Genomic DNA, 18,871 nt, shown 5'->3' on the forward strand with positions numbered 1-18,871 from the left:
TTTGACACAATTGAACACTGAATGCTTATGGAATGTCTGTTTGTGGAAGTTTGTGGTACTGCTTTGCATGGTTCCTATACTGTTGGACAAGGTCATCTTAGAAGATGGTGCACTGGTGCATTTTATCAGCTACTAGCAATATGTTTTGATATGGAGGGTAGAGTATTCCCCTTACTGTAAAGTATCCCAAGTACAGTATGGTCTTTTATTTTTCCTTATTGGCGTGAAAGCCAAACATTCACTTATAGAGGAAGTAAATAGATGATTTGGGGATGCTACAAGGACATTGCTAATCCGTGTTGCTGTCCCTGTTGACCTAAACCACTGCAAATCAAATCTCCTATCTGCACAGTCTCTCATCACACATTAAGCTCTTTTTCTTGGTTCTACTAGCCTGTGACTGGGAACTGGCATAAATACCTGGGAGGGGAGGAGAGAGATATGAATGGCTGTGCCATTTCCTACAAGACCAGGAACATGCTACTCTACCTGTTGGTGGGTACTGGTCATAGAGAACATATATCGCTGGTGAATTTCCAGTTGTGCTAACAGCTAGTTAATTTAACTGCTATTTAAAGTTGTTGGTGGCCTGATACCACTGTATCTCAGGAGACTCATTTAACCTTATGAGCACCTTAACACGTTAAGATCTCCAGATAAAGGTTAGATTAGATTATTGAATTTCTGTACCACTTAATATATTAAAAACGTATCTAAGTGATGTACAGAAAACAAAAGCAGCAACAGACAACTTGAACAAAATATTACAAAAAACCCAGTTAAATAGAAAAATGTTACATTAATACAAAGTTACTAATATATCAATTCATTTTCCTTGTGACACACCCTCCCTCTCAGCCTTTGGGTCCAAAGAAACTCTCAGCTCACCCACAAAAGTCTCACAACGAGAAGAGGTCCTGGAAACAGCAGACATCACCCTAGTCTCTCTCTCTAGACTTGCTTTTATGGGAAGGCCCAGGGTGGATGGTACTTCCTCAGACTGCCCACAGCTATGTCCCATTCAGCTGCACTGTCCACACACCCAGTTTCAGGTGCAGTAGGTTTGCTGAGTTTTCCAGGGGGGGGTCCAAAGGATGGGGAAAGAGAAGCTCTGGGTGCCTCCAGGAGACCTGTTTGTTGAGCATTCATCCTGATTTTCTTTAAGTGAAAGGTTTCGCTGATTTTTATTTATTTTTATTTTATTGAACATTTGTTACGAGTTGAAATAAATAAAAAAATGTCCAGGAGCACCTTAGAGACCAACTAAATTTGTTCTGGGTATAAGCTTTCATGTGCATGCACACTTCTTCAGATACACAAAAGTGTGCATGAACACAAAAGCTTATACCCAGAACAAACTTAGTTGGTCTCTAAGTTGGTCTCTTAGTTGGTTTGAATTATGGTGCTGGAGGAGACTCTTGAGAGTCCCTTGGACTGCAAGATGATCAAACCTATCCATTCTGAAGGAAATCAGCCCTGTGTGCTCACTGGAAGGACAGATCCTGAAGCTGAGACTCCAATACTTTGGCCACCTCATGAGAAGAGAAGACTCCCTGGAAAAGACCCTGATGTTGGGAAAGATGGAGGGCACAAGGAGAAGGGGACGACAGAGGACGAGATGGCGGGATAGTGTTCTCGAAGCTACCAGCATGAGTTTGACCAAACTGCGGGAGGCAGTGGAAGACAGAAGTGCCTGGCGTGCTCTGGTCCATGGGGTCACGAACAGTCAGACACGACTAAACGACTAAACAACAACAACAACAAAGGTGCTCCTGGACAATTTTTTATTTATTTCGACTGCGTCAGACCAACACAGCTACCTACCTGAATTTGTTCTGAGTTGTTTGTGGGGAAGTTATATGACAATAAGTAGATTGAAAACTTACCTGGAGGCAGCACTCATCCTGAAGAGGGTGTATCAGTCAAAGCACTTATCATTTCTAGACTACAAACAGGTTTGCACAAGGACATATATTTGTATATTTATGTATTCCCTGGAACAGAAAAGCCTTGATGGTTTCTTTAGTAATTACAACAGTACAGAAAAAAACCTGTGCATTATTAAAGCGTTTCCCTTCCAGTGCTGCCTATTTCAGATCTATTTTTAAACATCTATTTTGAAGTCTTAAAAGATATTTATGTAAAATAGCATCACTTGAGAAAAGCTGGCTCCCCATTCTCTCCCTCCACCCCTCGTTTAGCCTATGCCATCCTACGCCAGGGCATCATGACAGAAGCTCTTCTGGAATGAGATGTTGCAGTTCCATTTGTCTCCTTGAGAAGCAATTGCATTCGTGGTATGCAGCACAGAGTGCCAAAAAAAGGACCTTCTCCAATGGAATGACAATGCTTCAGCCCAAGACTAAAGGCTTGAGACATTCCAAAGGAGAAGGACAGCACAGGTGGGCATCTTTGCAGCTAGCCAATCCAGAGAGAGAGAAGCAATAGGAAAACACACTTTTATAGCAGTTCCAAAATACACTCAAGGGGGAGTGCCAGGATGCAGTGCTTTGTGCTATGTACAGCTTCAAGAACAGGACAAGGACCAGAGTGTTGAAATTAGCAGGACATAGTACTGTACTAATTTACACATGGACTGAATATTTGTGATGTGGGACAACAAGTGTGACTAGTGCAAACTCCCTAATGTTACATGCAAACATCATTTCTAATTCCAAGATATTTGCGTAATAATGTTCTGGACAAAATGTCTGAAAGAAATGTAACAAAAGTTTATCTGGTAGGTACTGGTAGTAGGTAGGCCATGTTGAAGCAAAGCAAGGTAAAACAAATAATATGCAAGAAAGCTGCTGTGATAGTAAAATAATATTGGAGGTTTTATCAGCAACAAGCACAGTTTATTTACTTGAAACTCTTACGAGATTTTTAGCATACAAAGAATCCTGAAACAAGTTACCCGGGGAGCGTCAAGCACTCTGACACTCTTTGTTGCAACTCCAGTGTTTTCCTTCACCAAGACCTTGCTTGTTAGACCTTTGCTCCTACATTCATCCCACACACCCTCACAAATACAATGACAGTCATTAAAGCGAGCATATCAAGAAGATTTGAATCTCACTTGCTAGTGAGTTTTTAATGTAATGTAATTTTATTTTTTCTGAAATGGCTATATACAAATATTCAAATACATAAAACAATGAAAAGTGCCTATCTGTTGCTTTGATCGTACACTTTTATGTTGCACGACCGAGTAAGGTAGGCATGATAAATCCACATGTATGTAGAAATACCTTGACAAAGAACTGAATGATGCCAAATGAAATCACTTCCTCAGCAACTTTATTGCCTCACCTGAATGCTTGGAGATAGGTTGAATCCTGCTTTGGGAGGGAGGCATTTCAAGAGCGAATTGCAGGCTGTTTACCAAGTGCTTCTTTATTGAGATATCCTGTGAAATTTATTTATTTTTTAATTAAATAGTCAGAACTTTAGAACCTTCTTTACCATATAATGAAAAATGACCACTTACCATCTAATGCTAGGGAGCGGTGGTTTATAGCCCAGTGTGACCGCAACGAGCTAGGGGCCATTGTTCTGTTCCACGCAACTGTTTGAGAACATCAGTGCCTCCTCCTATGGTTGCATGGGCTGCTGGGAGCCTGCTCGGTTGAATCAACCTATCATGAGCAGGCAAGGGAGTATGGCCATAGTGGTGGACCTGGCTGGAAACTTCGGCCTGGTACCTTCAGTCAGGTCCACCAGTTTCTATATAATTGGGCCACACCTGACCAACCAGCTCAGTCAGAGTTGGATTGAGCTTGTCTTGAAGTTTTGCCTGTGTCATAGCAACCGTCACAATTTATTGTTGGCAGATAAAGCATTAGGTTGGATCCTTAGCCTGGGCAGGGGCTCAGGATTCGTCCCCCTCCACAACAGGAAATTGGTACTCTGCTGAAAGTGTCCAGGAGGGGGGTTGTCCAGGTGTCCAGACGGGGGTCAACAGGCCATAGCACCCTCCCAAAATGGCAGTCCTGGAGGAATTGCCCTATTTGATGTACATTGTGGAGTAACCCTTAACCCAGTGTCAACGCACACAATCAGCCAGCAGGTGGGCTGGCTGATTCAGGATACATACCCAATGCCTTCGCCAAAATCTACATACATCTGTAATAAAAAAGTTGTGGCCTATTTGAACCCAAGTCCTGTTGTCCTGCGTCTTATTTATCTCCTCCCTTGAGGCCCTGTTGGCTGCATGCTACCTGGGCCTAGAGCAGGAACTACAGCCTTTTCTAGTGCCATTTAACACATAATACAGGATAAAATCTACTAAAATATTATCATTTTCTGGCTCTGTATAATGTAATTTTTTTTAAGACTAACTTTTATGCATAAGAGCTTAGTATCATTCACAACATTTTACAGTTAGAGGCTCTTTAGATCTATTTTTCCCTTTTCAGTAAGGCTGTAACAGATACTTGAAATATGATTAATTGAAATACAGTAATAGTTCTAATGGGACGCGGGTGGCGCTGTGGGTTAAAGCCTCAGCGCCTAGGGCTTGCAGATCAAGAGGTCGGCGGTTCGAATCCCCGCGGCGGGGTGCGCTCCCGTTGTTCGGTCCCAGCGCCTGCCAACCTAGCAGTTCGAAAGCACTCTCGGGTGCAAGTAGATAAATAGGGACCGCTTACTGGCGGGAAGGTAAACGGCGTTTCCGTGTGCGGCTCTGGCTCGCCAGAGCAGCGATGTCACGCTGGCCACGTGACCCGGAAGTGTCTTCGGACAGCGCTGGCCCACGGCCTCTTTGAGTGAGATGGGCGCACAACCCTAGAGTCTGTCAAGACTGGCCCGTACGGGCAGGGGTACCTTTACCTTTAATAGTTCTAATAGAGTTTTGTAAGGTATTCAATGATTTAGGAGACTATGAAGGATTTAAAAAACCGCTAAATTTAGAACTGCTTGATTAAAAGTAAATTATTCAGCAAAGTTTCGATCACTTCTAAGATAATAGCGAGTACCCTGATCCATAAATGAATGAACTTGCTCAAACCATTTGGGTTGTGTTATGTAGGATTATGTACACAACTTTTGTCTTGTTGCTACTATTCTGTGGAGCAACTTTCAAGCAGTTTCACAAGGTATTCAGTTCCTACACTGAAGGCAGTGTCACACAGGAATGAATGGGGAACCTACATGTAGATCAGAAAGTGAAATTGCTGCATGTGTACACCATTGTACACTGAAGCACAGAACCAGATATAAATTAAACCATTAACATTAATGGTTTTGTTTTGCTGAATTGCATAGGCAATCAGAGACAATGAATACCGACTGAGGAGATAGCCGGCAGGAGCCTGTCCTACCTGGCCCTCACCCCGCCTCCCAGTCAGCCGCTGATTGGCCAGCCAAAAAGGAGGCGGAGTGATGGCCAGTCAGCGATGGGGTATCACCCAGCTTGGGAAGCCCACACCAGGTTGCAAACTCCGCCCACCGCTTAGATGGGTGAACAGTAATTCTGTATATACAGTGGTACCTCGGGTTAAGTACTTAATTTGTTCCGGAGGTCCGTACTTAACCTGAACCTGTTCTTAACCTGAAGCACCACTTTAGCTAATGGGGCCTCCTGCTGCTGCCACGCTGCTGGAGCAAGATTTCTGTTCTCATCCTGAAGCAAAGTTCTTAACCTGAAGCACTATTCCTGGGTTAGCAGAGTCTGTAACCTGAAGCGTATGTAACCTGAAGCATATGTAACCCAAGGTACCACTGCATAGGAATTTTGAAATGCAAGAAACAGACTTTAGAATGATCTGTAATGGTTGTGGGGCATGGATAATCTCATTTTAAGCCAGACTATTTAACTAGAATAGGTATTTAGACTTACATTTCTTCTTCTGCTACTGCTTGGAATTGATACAGCTCTCAGCTATTCTTTATAACAAGGGATAGTCAACATGGGGTCCTCCAGATATTGTTGGACTCCAACTCCCATCTTCCACAGCCGATATCACCAATGTCAGGGATGATGGGAATTGTTGTCTAACATCACCTGGAGGGCATCAAATTGGCCAAAGCCCTCTTAATTTAACAAATATGGATCTGAGGCTGAGAGAGAGAATGGTTTATTTAAGGCAGAGATGGAGGTAAACCCAGGTTCCTTCCACCCTCACTCTCATGATATAAACAGGCTTGTGGTATGATCCTAAGAGCTGTCCCATTGCCATAGCAGTGCAACATCACGTAATAGCACATAAAGCCAGTTTTGGAATTCCAAGCACATGACACCAGCACTAATGTTGAAGGGTGCCAGTCCCATTTAGTAAACAGGTCTAAACCGACTTAAATCCCTCATAACATTTTTAGGACTGCAGTCGTAATAGTTCAATGTCATCTAAAGAAACATACTAGGCAAATACTTTGCTCCATCCATTTATCTGTGAATTTTTCATCTTGTTCTCTTTAGGTGGCTTGTTTAAAACAGGAATGGCTAACTATTGGTGCAAGGACTTCTCTGGCACCCAAAGCATTTGCCCCCTGACATATTACTCTGAAGGACCTTATTGCTTGGAGCTGACAACTTCAGGTGGAGTTGATTTGTGCACTAGAATAAATGTCTGGCTCCCAGATAAAACTTTGCTCTACTTCAAGATCCAGAAGCTGAGCTCCTCTGGTGCGTATTAATCACATAGTTAGAATAGAAGACACTTCAAATAACACAGAATTCACAGCAGATGAACAGCAGTTGCTTACCATGTAATAGTTTTGGATACAGGCAATAATGCAGTATTGCTGAGCCAAGGGGGCCTGGTCCTTAATGGCTGTGGCCAAGGTCTGTTGCTGAGTTCTCTTCTCTAATCTTTGCTGCCCAATGGGTAACACTAACCTACTAGAAAAAAGAAGGGAGGGGTGAGGGAGCCTTCATTTGCAAAAGCAGCTCTTTGGAACCCAGATCTGTGGCTGCTGCCTGCTTGTTCTTCTATGTGGTGGGAAAGCCCCCATGTTCCCTTTCTCTCCAACCATCAAAATCACCCTGCAAAATTCTTGTCCTCGTGCTTGAAGCCTAGCATAAAATGGATGCTTCTGGAACATCTCAACTTTCCATGGACACCTAATACAAACAAGGCAGTACATTCAAAAGACGCTTAACCATGGAAGGCTGCTGCTAAAAAAAGACAAGAGCTCATTCTCCCGGCTTAGAGAGGATTCTAAGAATTCATTTTTCATGAGAGATGGGGCTGTTTATTGACCATTCTTCAGTGGCCTCGAGTGAAAGAGAAGATAGCTTGCTCCTCACTCTACCTGGAGCTGGATGGAAGTGGCTCTAGGCTCTAGGCTACATCGCTACAATCTGTAGTTTCTTCACCTGCCACCATGCTGGTTAAATGGAAACTGCACAGCTGTTTGATGTCTCAAAGCAGGACTGCAATGTTGAATGCAGCCCCTGACTAAATATTAAGGCTCAAGGTAGAATTCACATGAAGGCGAGGAAGAGTGAGGTATGCAAAGCTGGGAGATTGTACTCTGTATGAGTATCACTGGATTCTTGATGAGCTCTGCACTCGTCTGCCATTATACTATTATTATGTTTAGTTTTATAGCCCATGTTATTGCTAAAGTAGCTTTGACCTACTTTGGAAGTTCTACCAAGTTCCTGTGTCCCAGGTTGAAGCGGTACAGAGAGCAGTACAGATGCTTCTGAAGCATTTCTGCTTCCCACAGCATACATCTTACAATGAGGTGTTTCCTCTGGAAAATGCAGTTAGTGCAAAATGCTCCAGCACTATTGCTTACAGGAGTGAAGCTGTCAGCATATTATACCCGAGCTCAAAGGGATGCGGGTGGCACTGGGGTCACTGAGCCTCTTGGGCTTGCCGATCAGAACATCCGCAGTTCGAATCTGTGTGACAGGGTGAGCTCCCGTTGCTCTGTCCCAACTTCTGCCAACCTAGTAGTTTGAAAGCATACCAATGCAAATAGATAAATAGGTACCACTGTGGCAGGAAGGTAAACGGAGTTTCCATGCACTCTGGCATTTCTCATGGTCCTCCATGCACCAGTAGCTGTTTAGTCATGCTGGCCACATGACCTGGAAAGCTGTCTGTGGACAAACGCTGGCTCCCTCGGCCTGAAAAGTGAGATGAGTGCCGCACCCTATAGTTCCTTTGACTGGACCTAACCATCCAGGGGTCCATTACATTTTACCTTTTCCTTACCTGAGCTCAAATATCTAAACTGGCTGCCAGTTTGCCACCAGACTGAGTTCAAGTGTTACCACTGGTACATAAAGCTCAAAATGGATTGGGACCAGTTACCTTTAGGAAAAGCCTTATCCCATATGAGCTGACTCACTTTGTCCTACCAAACGTGCACTGCTGCGTTGGTCAGGAGTCATGCCTTCAGTGTGGCAGTACCTGTGCTTTGGAACTCTCTGATTATTGACAATAGGCAGGGGCCATCATTGTATTCTTTTAGATGCTTACTGAAAACATTTCTATTTTGGTGGGCCTATTAAGACACATGATTGGTTACATGTTTGATTGTTTTAAACATTTTTAACAGTTTTAAAATGTTTTAACTATGCTTTCATTTTATTTTGAACTGTATTTTTTATTACGGATGTATCCTTTCTTCAGCAGGAAGGGCAGGATATAAATTTGATAGGTAAATAAGTAATGCTTTGGATTCTGTTTAGACGCCTTTTGAAAATAGCTCCTTAAACTATAATACCACACAATTCCTTATTGCAATAAAGACTAGGAACTACCCCCCCCCCCCGCAAATAAAAGTGGCTGATTTAAATATATTTATATATTCCATTGGCAGGAGCTGGGAAGGGGGCTCTGGAAAGCGTATCACATATCATGAGCCTTGATAGCAGATTTAAAACTGTTTTTGATTGTGACATGCCTCAAATTTCTCCTACAAAATTTATCCCACAAAATAGGTAGAATATAAATTTTTAAAACAAGTAATTCAAAAGCAGTATTGGTTTGGAGCCCCAGTTTCTGTTAAGTGGATGACTAGCTTGGGAGTGTCCCTGCTTTAAGATACTTGCCCTTTGTTTCTCATTAGTATGTTTTGATTTACACGACGTCTGCTTTCATCAGCTGTTACCGATTCCCTCTTTGGTAGCATAGCTTTAATTCTTTGGCATGCTGCTTAGGAGGTCATGCCTGTTCAGGACAGTGGCAAGTTGATGATAAACCCTTAAGGATAAGGACAAAAGTGTCAGAGACGATAACTAGATCTTTGTTAAATACTAAGGACCTGTTCTTCTGACCTGGGATGTTGCAGGTCTTTCTTTGGTCAAAAATGAAATATGAATCCCCTGAATGAACAAAGTCCTTAAACTCTCTCCATACAAAATTCTGGCCTTTGACAGTTAAACTATTTTGTTTTGTAGAATCAATCATTTTTGTTGCTGAATCTATACTTCATTTTTGTTTTTATAACTCTATATACAGTTTCAACCTGCCCTGGTGAAGGGCAGACAATAAATCTTACCAAGAAAGTAAGAAGGATCTTCAAAATGCCTCGCAATTATTTATTCCAGTCTTGACTTCACTTTTTATGCAGTCACTCTTTCAAAGCTTGCCCTTCTGTACCTTCTTACCCCTCTTCCCTTTTAACACAGAAAGGGGGTTAAATCCCTTGTAGCGCAGCCTACACCATTGTAATCATGCGAACAGGACCAATTGGGATGGCAGAAAGACCCACATGATCTCCCTCAACCAGATGGAGCATATACTCACACACAGCTTAATTCCCAGTGTTCTGTTTTTTTACTGTAATTTTTACCTGAGACTTTGCTTGGGCAAAACAAAAAAGAAGAGAGTTTCGTTAGTGTCAATATTCCTGCTTATAGTGGATGCTTCTTCACACATTACTCCAGGAAAATACATGTTTCCACATATGAGTTCAAACTGCAGGCAAATGCATGTATACATATATATTGCACATGTGTTTGGGAATCTCAGACATTGCATTTTAGTGCCTAAAATGTAACAGATTCTTAAAATGTAATTGATAAAATAGCTGTTTGCCAGGCTACTAAAATGCAAGTATATTTGCAGGATTTGATCCAATAAGACCGCCAGATGGAAAAACTGCCACAAACTCTCTTTTTTAAAGGGATCAGACACCAGATCTCTCCTGCACTGGCATTACCTCCCAAGTTTAAAGAAATGGTTAGCTTCCATGCCAAAGTATCACAACTGATAAATAATGACTAAACTTGGTCATTTCTATTAATACATTTTCTGAGGGTAAATAAGTGTATAAGTGGCAAGCAGGCTTTAGGAACAGTCTCTGATTTCCAAATATAGAGAGGGGTTGAGCTAAGAGAAGAATCACAGCCTATAAAAGCTGGAGGAGATGAAAGGCTTACTGGTGGCTGCGAGCTGTGAGAGGTAAGTTTGATAACCAGTCTCTCTCCCTCCATCCCCATTCCCTACCCCCTCCCTCCTGCAATATGGGCAACATACTCCAGAGTTTCCCACTTTGGGAGAGATCCCAGGGCAACCAAGTGTTAATTTAGACAATAAGGGCAGCTATACTTTAGCTGAGCTTAAAGGCACTTTGCTCTGAGGAGGAATTTTAGGGGGAAGAGGGTCCATTTCTGTAGTGTATTTTGAGATTCTAAAAAATTCTCAGCTGTTGAGGATCCTGGACTCATGAATGCTTACGCTGTCTGCTCCTTTCTAGATTAGACGTCTTATTTCATCCAGTTCCTTTCTTCTTTCTGTTGGGAGTGGAAAATAAAAAGGTGAGAAGTCAAGGTGTGGCGCTATGTGTCCCACCCCTACCCCATCTCCCAAATTACAGTTATTGATCCTTTTTGTGTGATGCAATTTCATTTTCTCAGTCCGTCTGCTGTGGAGTGATAATAACTGCAGTGCTTCTGTGCTTGTGTATTGAGGAGAGGGAAAGTACCTCCCTATACTTTGACTTTTCTGCCTGCAACTTGTGGGTGAAGGAATGACATTCTAAGAAATAGGTGGGCCATTTCTTGGAAAAACCAATCTCCCATGCACCTATGTTATCATTTTCCAGCATTCAGTATTTGACGAAGAGTCTTACGGCATCTTAAAGATGAACTAATTTAAAATAGCATGAAGTTTTATGGATTACAATCTACTTCATCAGATGCATGAAGGGTTATCTTGAGTTATAGGTGTATATACACATGAGTTGGGATGAGGGGGTTGTGTAAAGTGAGGTCAGGGAGAAATAAAATGTTGAAAAGTACTTAGTTATTTAGTTTTTTTTAGTATACCACCCTTTACCTGTAGATCTCAGGGCGGTTCGCAACAGAAAATTACATTATAAAAAACACAAAATGCATAATGAAAATAAGAACAAAAACAAATCAATAATCCCCCCTCCCACCACACATTTAAAAGGGCATCAGATACGTAACAGTTCTTAATGACCCTGACATCTGGTGAGCCAATTAACACATGTATTGTGCTAAAAAAAATCCTTTGTCTCAGTTCAGTTCACAAGTGATAGTCAATGTTTGTCACATTCAGAGTAGTCAATAGAACTACTCCTAGCATGACTAATGTTGGATGTTTCCAAATGAAAATGTTGATAAATTGTAATTCATTGGTTTCACACAGCACTCTCCCTTTGAAGGTATTTTGCTCCAGGATGACTAGTTTAAGAACTTTTACAAAGTGTATTGGAAGGCTGAAATGTACTCTCATTCTCTCACAGGCCTTAGGTGGTAGATCTATATACTGTACTGACATTCAGATAGCACCCTACCAAAAACTGCTACTTAGCAGCAACAACAGCACAAATAAAGAAGATATTGACATAGGAAGCAGCCCCTCTGGCAGATCCAGATGATTATTTGTTCCCTGCCCATCTGGCTGGGTTTCCCCAGCCACTCTGGGCAGCTTCCAACAAAGATTAAAAATACCGTACATTACAATGTCACACATTAAAAACTTCCGTAAACAGGGCTGCCTCTTAATCATGGGTTCGAGCCCCACATCGGGTAGAAGATTCTTGCATCGCAAGGGGATGGACTAGAGGACTCTTGTAGTCCCTTCCAGCTATACAATTCTATGATTCTATCGCTCTCTGCATATCGACTCTGGAAACACTATCACAGGACCTAATAATGTCACCCACAACTTCAGGGGTTCATTCGCCTCCACATCTGCTAAGGTGATATGTGTCATCATCGGCCAACAATGTCCATCTGCATTTTACAAACAGGCCAGTCCCTGAATTACAATACATCAGGCACTTGAATGTTATCACTTGTGGATGGAAGCAAAACAAATAATTTTTAGGTTTTTATGTGTTCACTGGCTTACTATTGCCAGGATGTCTGTGTCATCGTGAACTATTACTGTATGTGAATTACCGTATTTTTCGTCCTATAGGACACACTTTTTCCCCTCCAAAAACGAAGGGGAAATGTGAGTGCGTCCTATGGGGCGAATGCAGGCTTTCGCTGAAGCCTGGAGAGCGAGGGGGGTCGGTGCGCACCGACCCCTCTCGCTCTCCAGGCTTCAGGAAGCTATCTGCTAGCCATGGGAGACCCAGCTCTCCCACGGCTAGCGGAGACCTTGCTGGCACCCAGAAGCTTGGGGCGCGCTGAACTCCGCACGCCCCAAGCTTCGGGATTAGCGCAGCACACCTGGGGGGGGGGAAATAAAATTTTTTTCCTTTATTTCCCCCCCAAAAAACTAGGTGCGTCCTATGGGCCGGTGCGTCCTATGGGGCGAAAAATACGGTACCATTGTTAAGTATGTAATTGTCACTATCTATACTTTTTCTGCATTTCATTTCTCTCTGACCTCGCCTTTACAATCCTCCCCACAAACCATGTGCATGCACACACATCTCCCTATAACTAAGGAGAACGCTTCACGCCTCTGATGAAGTGGACTGTAATCTTTGAAAGCTTATAGCCAATAAATGTGTTAGTCTTTTAAGCAGCCACAACACTCCGTTGTTTTCACTGCAATAGAGGAACATGGCTACTCCTCCGGAAGACGCTTAATATGATCTCTTTCTCAAGTGAGATCCCTAATCTCTCATCATCAGAAGCAGCAGCTCCATACCCTGAAACTGCCTGCAGCAGATGGTTGAGGGTTCTTTGTTTCTCACTCACAGCACATGCAGACACATGCTACTTCCCATCCACTCAACACAGAGACTGCAGAATTCAGTCAACATTCTGCTAAGCACAGGTGCCACTTCATATCTCAAGTAATCTTATATTTTCACAGCCACTACCCCCTTCTCTCCTTCCTCCCCTTTCCCAGTACACAGGGACATTCAGCAGCAACACAGACACAACCTGATGAAAGAAAAGGGGGCTTCCATTTACACTGAGTGCAGGAACGCTGAAAGTGGGAGTAAACCAAGTTTCTCCCCTGCCCAGGAATTCCTGTTACCATCTTACTTGTTCATCTCATCCCATGTTCTGAGCCAATAAAATGTAACTTGGAAATAGGAGGCACAACAGAGGTGCTTCCTCACCAAAGAACTATGCTTAAGGAATGTGTAGAACTAAAAAAAAACCAACCCACCCATCTCAGGCCTTGCTGTGGCAAGCAACATATGCTAGATGCCTAGATTTAAAAGCACTCAAGGAAGCAAGCAAGCCACATTTGGTCTCTTTGGGTGGGTTTGGATGGCTCCAAAAAGAGGAGTGATCCTACCAAAGGTAACATAAACAACTGATTTTTTTTCTGCACCAGATAGGCCATTCACAGAATTATAATAATAACAATTCTATACCAAAGTAACTAATTTGACTCGAATATACAAATCAGGCTATGTTACATGCAATTGTTTTGCATAATTTATGTTTTCTGTCAAAATTATCACAGGGCAGGATGCAATTGTGATAATTCTGTACAGTGGTACCTTGGGTTACAAACGCTTCAGGTTACAGACTCTGCTAACCCAGAAATAGTACCTCGGGTTAAGAACTTTGCTTCAGGATGGGAACAGAAATCGTGCTCTGGCGGCGCAGCGGCAGTGGGAGGTCCCATTAGCTAAAGTGGTGTTTCAGGTTAAGAACCTCCGGAACAAATTAAGTTCTTAACCAGAGGTACTACTGTATTTCATGAGGCTCTTCTTTCAAATTATTATGCTTCCTTTTGAAACTTAAAAAAAAAAAAATCAATTGCAAGGTGCTGCATTCTTTTCTAGAGTCCAGATTTTGTATTTGTGCAACTATTTCATGGATGCTAAACTATCCTCACTATTGTTGTTATTTGCTCCAAAATGGCAATTTACTTATATTCATTCTTAATTCTCCTTGGTATTGATATTTTGCCCTTTAACAAAGTTCTTAGGACAGTTGCAGATAAAAATAAAGCAACGTAAGAAGCATATTAAGGGCAAACAGGTAGACATAAGTAAGCTAGTGATCTTTCAGGAGACAGGACGATTGGATTATAGAAAACTGAAGGGAGAGTGTGCCCAGAATTTAGTGTGAGCTATCCAATGCCACATATTTCAGGTGTTTTTGGACTTCAACTCCCATCATCACCACTGGCTTGAGCTGATGGGAACTGGAGTCCAATAACACCTGGGTGGCACTAAAGGCAACAACTGTTTTAAACCTGTCCATGTACATTGGCCCAGATCTGAAAGTGACCCAAAGACATCACAAAAATGTCACAAAATGGGTTGGAACGGGGTGGGAGCAGAACAGGATGGTGCAGTATGGTCTTACACGGGCCCACTGACATGGGGGGATGTAAACCTGGTCCCTGCCTGTCCATTGTATACCCCTGGCGCAGTACATAATGTCAGGATTACAGAGAAAATGGGAGTTTGTGGGAATAGCTGGACCTTCTGTCCTGCTTACAAAAGGGATCATTCACGCTGCTGCACACTCTATTAGATTTAGGAACAGGGACCGTGTCTGGTATTGTCTGAACATGATGTCTCTAGTTCAAGTTTCCTAGACTTCCACAGAATAAGGACTGACCCTCCTGTCTCACTTTTAGCTGCAGCAATGAGCAGTGATGCAGAAATGGAGGTTTTTGGGGTGGCTGCCCCTTTTCTCCGAAAATCTGAGAAGGAGCGAATAGAGGCTCAGAACCAACCCTTTGATGCCAAGACCTATTGCTTCGTGGCTGATCCAAAGGAGGAATATGCCAAAGGGAAAATCAAGGGCACTGAAGGTGGCAAAACTACCGTGGACACAGATGATGGCAGGGTGAGTGTCTTTGAAGATTTGGGGTGGAGTGTGGAGTCCTCCTTTTCCATAAGCATGTGCTAAGATTTTCCAGCTGGATTGTTCTGATCATAATTGGGACAAAATTTGTGAAGCACTTAAACTGCTGGGATGAACTACTGAAAACATCTCTATAATATGTATATTAATTTTTACACAAAGAGTTTTTGGTCTGTCCTGAAGATAGGTGGTAGTATTATCATTATCATTATCATCATCACCATCCTCCATTTCACCCCAACATCCCAGGGTGGGTTACAATAATTTAAAACACATTAAAAAGTTTTAAAAACTTACAATTATTTAAAAAATCACAAAAATAGTGTGGGTCCTAAATATATGCCATCACGACTGAAATAATTTCATTTGTACTGCAAACTTACATTGTGGCATAGCCATTCCTCATCGAAAGTCCTTCCTTCTTTGCATTTCAGACTCTGACTGTCAAGCCAGATGATGTGTATTCTATGAACCCACCTAAGTTTGACAAAATTGAGGACATGGCAATGCTGACGCATCTGCATGAACCTGCTGTTTTGTATAACCTCAAAGAGCGCTACAGCTCCTGGATGATTTATGTAAGTGGTGCTGTCCTGGTCCACAGAAAGGAATCCCCAAAGGGACAGAGTCTAACAGTATTGTTATTGGTTTTCATGCAGACCTACTCAGGCCTCTTCTGTGTCACTGTTAATCCATACAAATGGCTGCCTGTATACAATCCAGAAGTGGTGGCTGGCTATCGGGGCAAAAAGCGCACAGAAGTGCCTCCCCACATATTCTCCATCTCTGACAACGCCTATCAGTTCATGCTAACTGGTACGTATACTTCACAACTGAAAAGGGAATAAGGTGTTATAAGCAGAACGGAATTGGAGGAACAAGCATGATACCATCAGGCTTAGTAAAACTTTATCACATGCCCAGATTTGAGGGAAATTAATCCAGTGGTTGAACCTGTAACTCAGCATATGCCTCTGCAGCATAATGAGCATGCTTCTCTCTTTCCTTTTGGCAGATCGCGAAAACCAGTCTATCCTGATCACGTAAGCAGATGCTTTGGGTTTGTCCTACTTCATATTGCCAAAGTACAATTATAACATAAGTAATGGTCCTCCATTTTTCTTTACATGATGCTTGCTTTTATCGTGACAGTGGAGAATCTGGTGCTGGAAAGACTGTCAACACCAAGCGTGTCATCCAGTACTTTGCAACAATTGCAGCTACTGGAGAAGGAGCCAAGAAAAAGGAATCTCAATCCAAGATGAAGGTAGGACGAGATGGGCTGGCATTAGTGCAAATAAACCTGTGGTTGTAAGCATACAAAAGGCACTGCTGAAGGACCATAGACTCTGAACAACTTCCTGATTGGTTATACAGTCATACTTTGGAAGTCAAACGGAATCTGTTCCGGAAGTCCGTTCGACTTCCAAAGCATTCAGAAACCAAAGTGCGGCTTCTGATTGGCTGCAGGAACCTCCTGCAGCCAATCGGGAGCCCCGTTGGATGTTTGGCTTCCAAAAATAGTTTGCAAACCAGAACAGTCACTTCCAGGTCTGCGGCATTCAGAAGCCAAAATGTTCGAGAACTAGGCTGTTCGAAAACCAAGGTACGACTGTACTCTGTTCTGTTAACTTGATCAGGTCTATAGAATTTCCTTCATCAATTAAGAAACAATGGGGCTTACAGCCAAAGTATCACAATCCACCAAGCCCTGAGACTTCACTTACTGGATCCACATTGGATAGCCTCATGAAGATTTTTTTAACCATGCTTTTTCTTTAAAATAAGGGCTGTGCATTTCTAAGCAATAATTAATTCATTCTGTGATGCCCTTATGGCGCTTGCTTCCAGAGCTGTGACAATAAAAAGCTACGTAGCACTTCCAGCATACAGCATCTCAATAATTTTCACGGCAACTGCTGAGAAAGGGAAGTGGTTGAAGAGTATGTTGTTCTTTTTTCTTTTTCTTTTTTTGCATTACCTATCTTCCTCTGCCCAAAACGGGTTGTAAAATGTGGCTATATCCAGCCGCTAGTCTAAGGGTGCCTCTAAGGCTAAGCAACACAGTACCATGGACAGCTGTTCTGGTGGTAGAAAGGACAAATCATTCCTCACACAGGAATGATTCTAGTTGAGATGCACAGAGAATTTCCTGCTGTTCTAGTCACACTTTTCTATCTTGTTCCAGGAAAAAAGAATGTAGTATAAGTTGTACACCAGTGTCAAGACTTTGAAGTGCTTCAGTAGCATCTTTTCATGTCTTCTAAACTTATCTCATTTTAAGAAAGCAGCTTGCAAATTGATGCATTTCAGAGAAGGAAGCTGAGCTGTGCACATCAAGAAATGCAAATAGCCAAAAGCTGGGACTTTTGTATCTTGCTCCAGGGACGCGGGTGGTGCTGTGGGTAAAACCTCAGCACCTAGGACTTGCCGATCGTCAGGTCGGCGGTTCAAATCCCCGCAGCGGGGTGCACTCCCGTTGCTCGGTCCCAGCGCCTGCCAACCTAGCAGTTCAAAAGCACGTCAAAGTGCAAGTAGATAAATAGGGACCGCTTACTAGCGGGAAGGTAAACGGCGTTTCCGTGTGCGGCTCTGGCTCGCCAGATGCAGCTTGTCACGCTGGCCACGTGACCCGGAAGTGTCTTCGGACAGCGCTGGCCCCCGGCCTCTTAAGCGAGATGGGCGCGCAACCCCAGAGTCGGACACGACTGGCCCGTACGGGCAGGGGTACCTTTACCTTTACCTTTATGAAAGGCGTGGCCACAAACTGTTTCTTAATTCACCTTTAGTTTCTTACAGTTTCCTGTCTCCTGTCTCTCTTCCTTTCTTTTCTTCCCTTTTTCTTTCTTTCATTTCTTCATTCCCTTCCTCTCTCTACCAGAGCAATTCAGAGTCAAACTTCCAAAAAAACCAAACAAACTGGGAAGGGATCATACAGTAGCTATAAGGATGCATGCAACTCACTTGAACCCTTGAGTCACTTTCAGATCCCTGCTTGGTGCAGGGAATAATGAACATATCACCTGTATCTGAATACCCAAGACCAATCACTTGTCCTAAAATGAACATAAATATGACTCAAGGTCCATTCATGACCCAGGCATTCTTCATGTTAATCAGACTTAAGGATCTAATTAAGACTTGGCCAAATTGGAAGTGAAACAAGTTAAGGGGTAGTTTTTCATGAAAACTAACGCGGAAAGCTAACACTTAGCTGTAGAATATAGCACTGTGAACATAGCATTGTGCCCAAGGTCTTGTGTATTTATCCATGTACATTCAATAGCTGTTACTTCCATTACTTTATTATTCACTTTTCAAATATTTCCTTTCCTTACCTTTTATAGGGGACACTTGAAGATCAGATCATCAGTGCCAATCCCCTATTGGAGGCCTTTGGAAATGCCAAAACTGTCAGGAATGACAATTCCTCTCGCTTTGTGAGTGGTGCATACATTGCAGGATCTAAAAGTAGTTAGCAATTTTTTAGCCAATAATATCAGCTGTCTCATTTTTGTGTTTGCATTTCACATCCTGGGACTGATCATGAAGGTGTTACCCTGGAGGAAGTCCCGCTGAAGAGATGTGGCTTGCTTTGTAGTTGCTGAGAAATTAACAGGCAATTCACATATCAGTTTTACATAAAGATTTCAAATTCTTGTTTGTCTTTGATAAGTTTGTCTTTTGATAAGTTGTATG

General features: G+C 42.6%; 1 protein-coding gene and 1 long non-coding RNA gene across 4 annotated transcripts in view; one reads left to right on the top strand and one right to left on the bottom strand.

Moving 5' to 3' along the window:
• Nucleotides 1-3,086: 3,086 nt before the first annotated feature.
• The window catches only part of LOC310672020, a 261,869-nt gene continuing 246,084 nt past the window's right edge, over nucleotides 3,087-18,871 (bottom strand). The window contains exons 1-5 of one of the 2 annotated variants that reach the window (XR_014508346.1): nucleotides 15,556-15,686; nucleotides 9,754-10,696; nucleotides 7,774-7,900; nucleotides 6,706-6,841; nucleotides 3,087-3,409 (exon numbers count right to left, since the gene is read on the bottom strand). This is a non-coding gene — a long non-coding RNA (uncharacterized lncRNA). Of the gene's footprint in view, nucleotides 3,410-6,705; nucleotides 7,514-7,773; nucleotides 7,901-9,753; nucleotides 10,697-15,555; nucleotides 15,687-18,871 lie in introns of those variants that run through there. The other variant, XR_014508345.1, reaches the window with a different exon arrangement.
• LOC310671991 (myosin-3) overlaps nucleotides 10,649-18,871 on the top strand; it is a 32,343-nt gene continuing 24,120 nt past the window's right edge. Inside the window, exons 1-7 of one of the 2 annotated variants that reach the window (XM_083428449.1) lie at nucleotides 10,649-10,720; nucleotides 14,943-15,154; nucleotides 15,607-15,750; nucleotides 15,832-15,988; nucleotides 16,188-16,215; nucleotides 16,325-16,439; nucleotides 18,520-18,612. In XM_083428449.1, coding sequence (XP_083284575.1) covers nucleotides 14,951-15,154; nucleotides 15,607-15,750; nucleotides 15,832-15,988; nucleotides 16,188-16,215; nucleotides 16,325-16,439; nucleotides 18,520-18,612 — 741 coding nt within the window. In that variant the 5' untranslated portion in view covers nucleotides 10,649-10,720; nucleotides 14,943-14,950. Of the gene's footprint in view, nucleotides 10,721-13,246; nucleotides 13,646-14,942; nucleotides 15,155-15,606; nucleotides 15,751-15,831; nucleotides 15,989-16,187; nucleotides 16,216-16,324; nucleotides 16,440-18,519; nucleotides 18,613-18,871 lie in introns of those variants that run through there. The other variant, XM_083428450.1, reaches the window with a different exon arrangement.

This window comes from Podarcis tiliguerta (assembly GCF_965153285.1).
Source record: "Podarcis tiliguerta genome assembly, chromosome: 2".
Classification (NCBI taxonomy): Eukaryota; Metazoa; Chordata; class Lepidosauria; order Squamata; family Lacertidae; genus Podarcis; species Podarcis tiliguerta.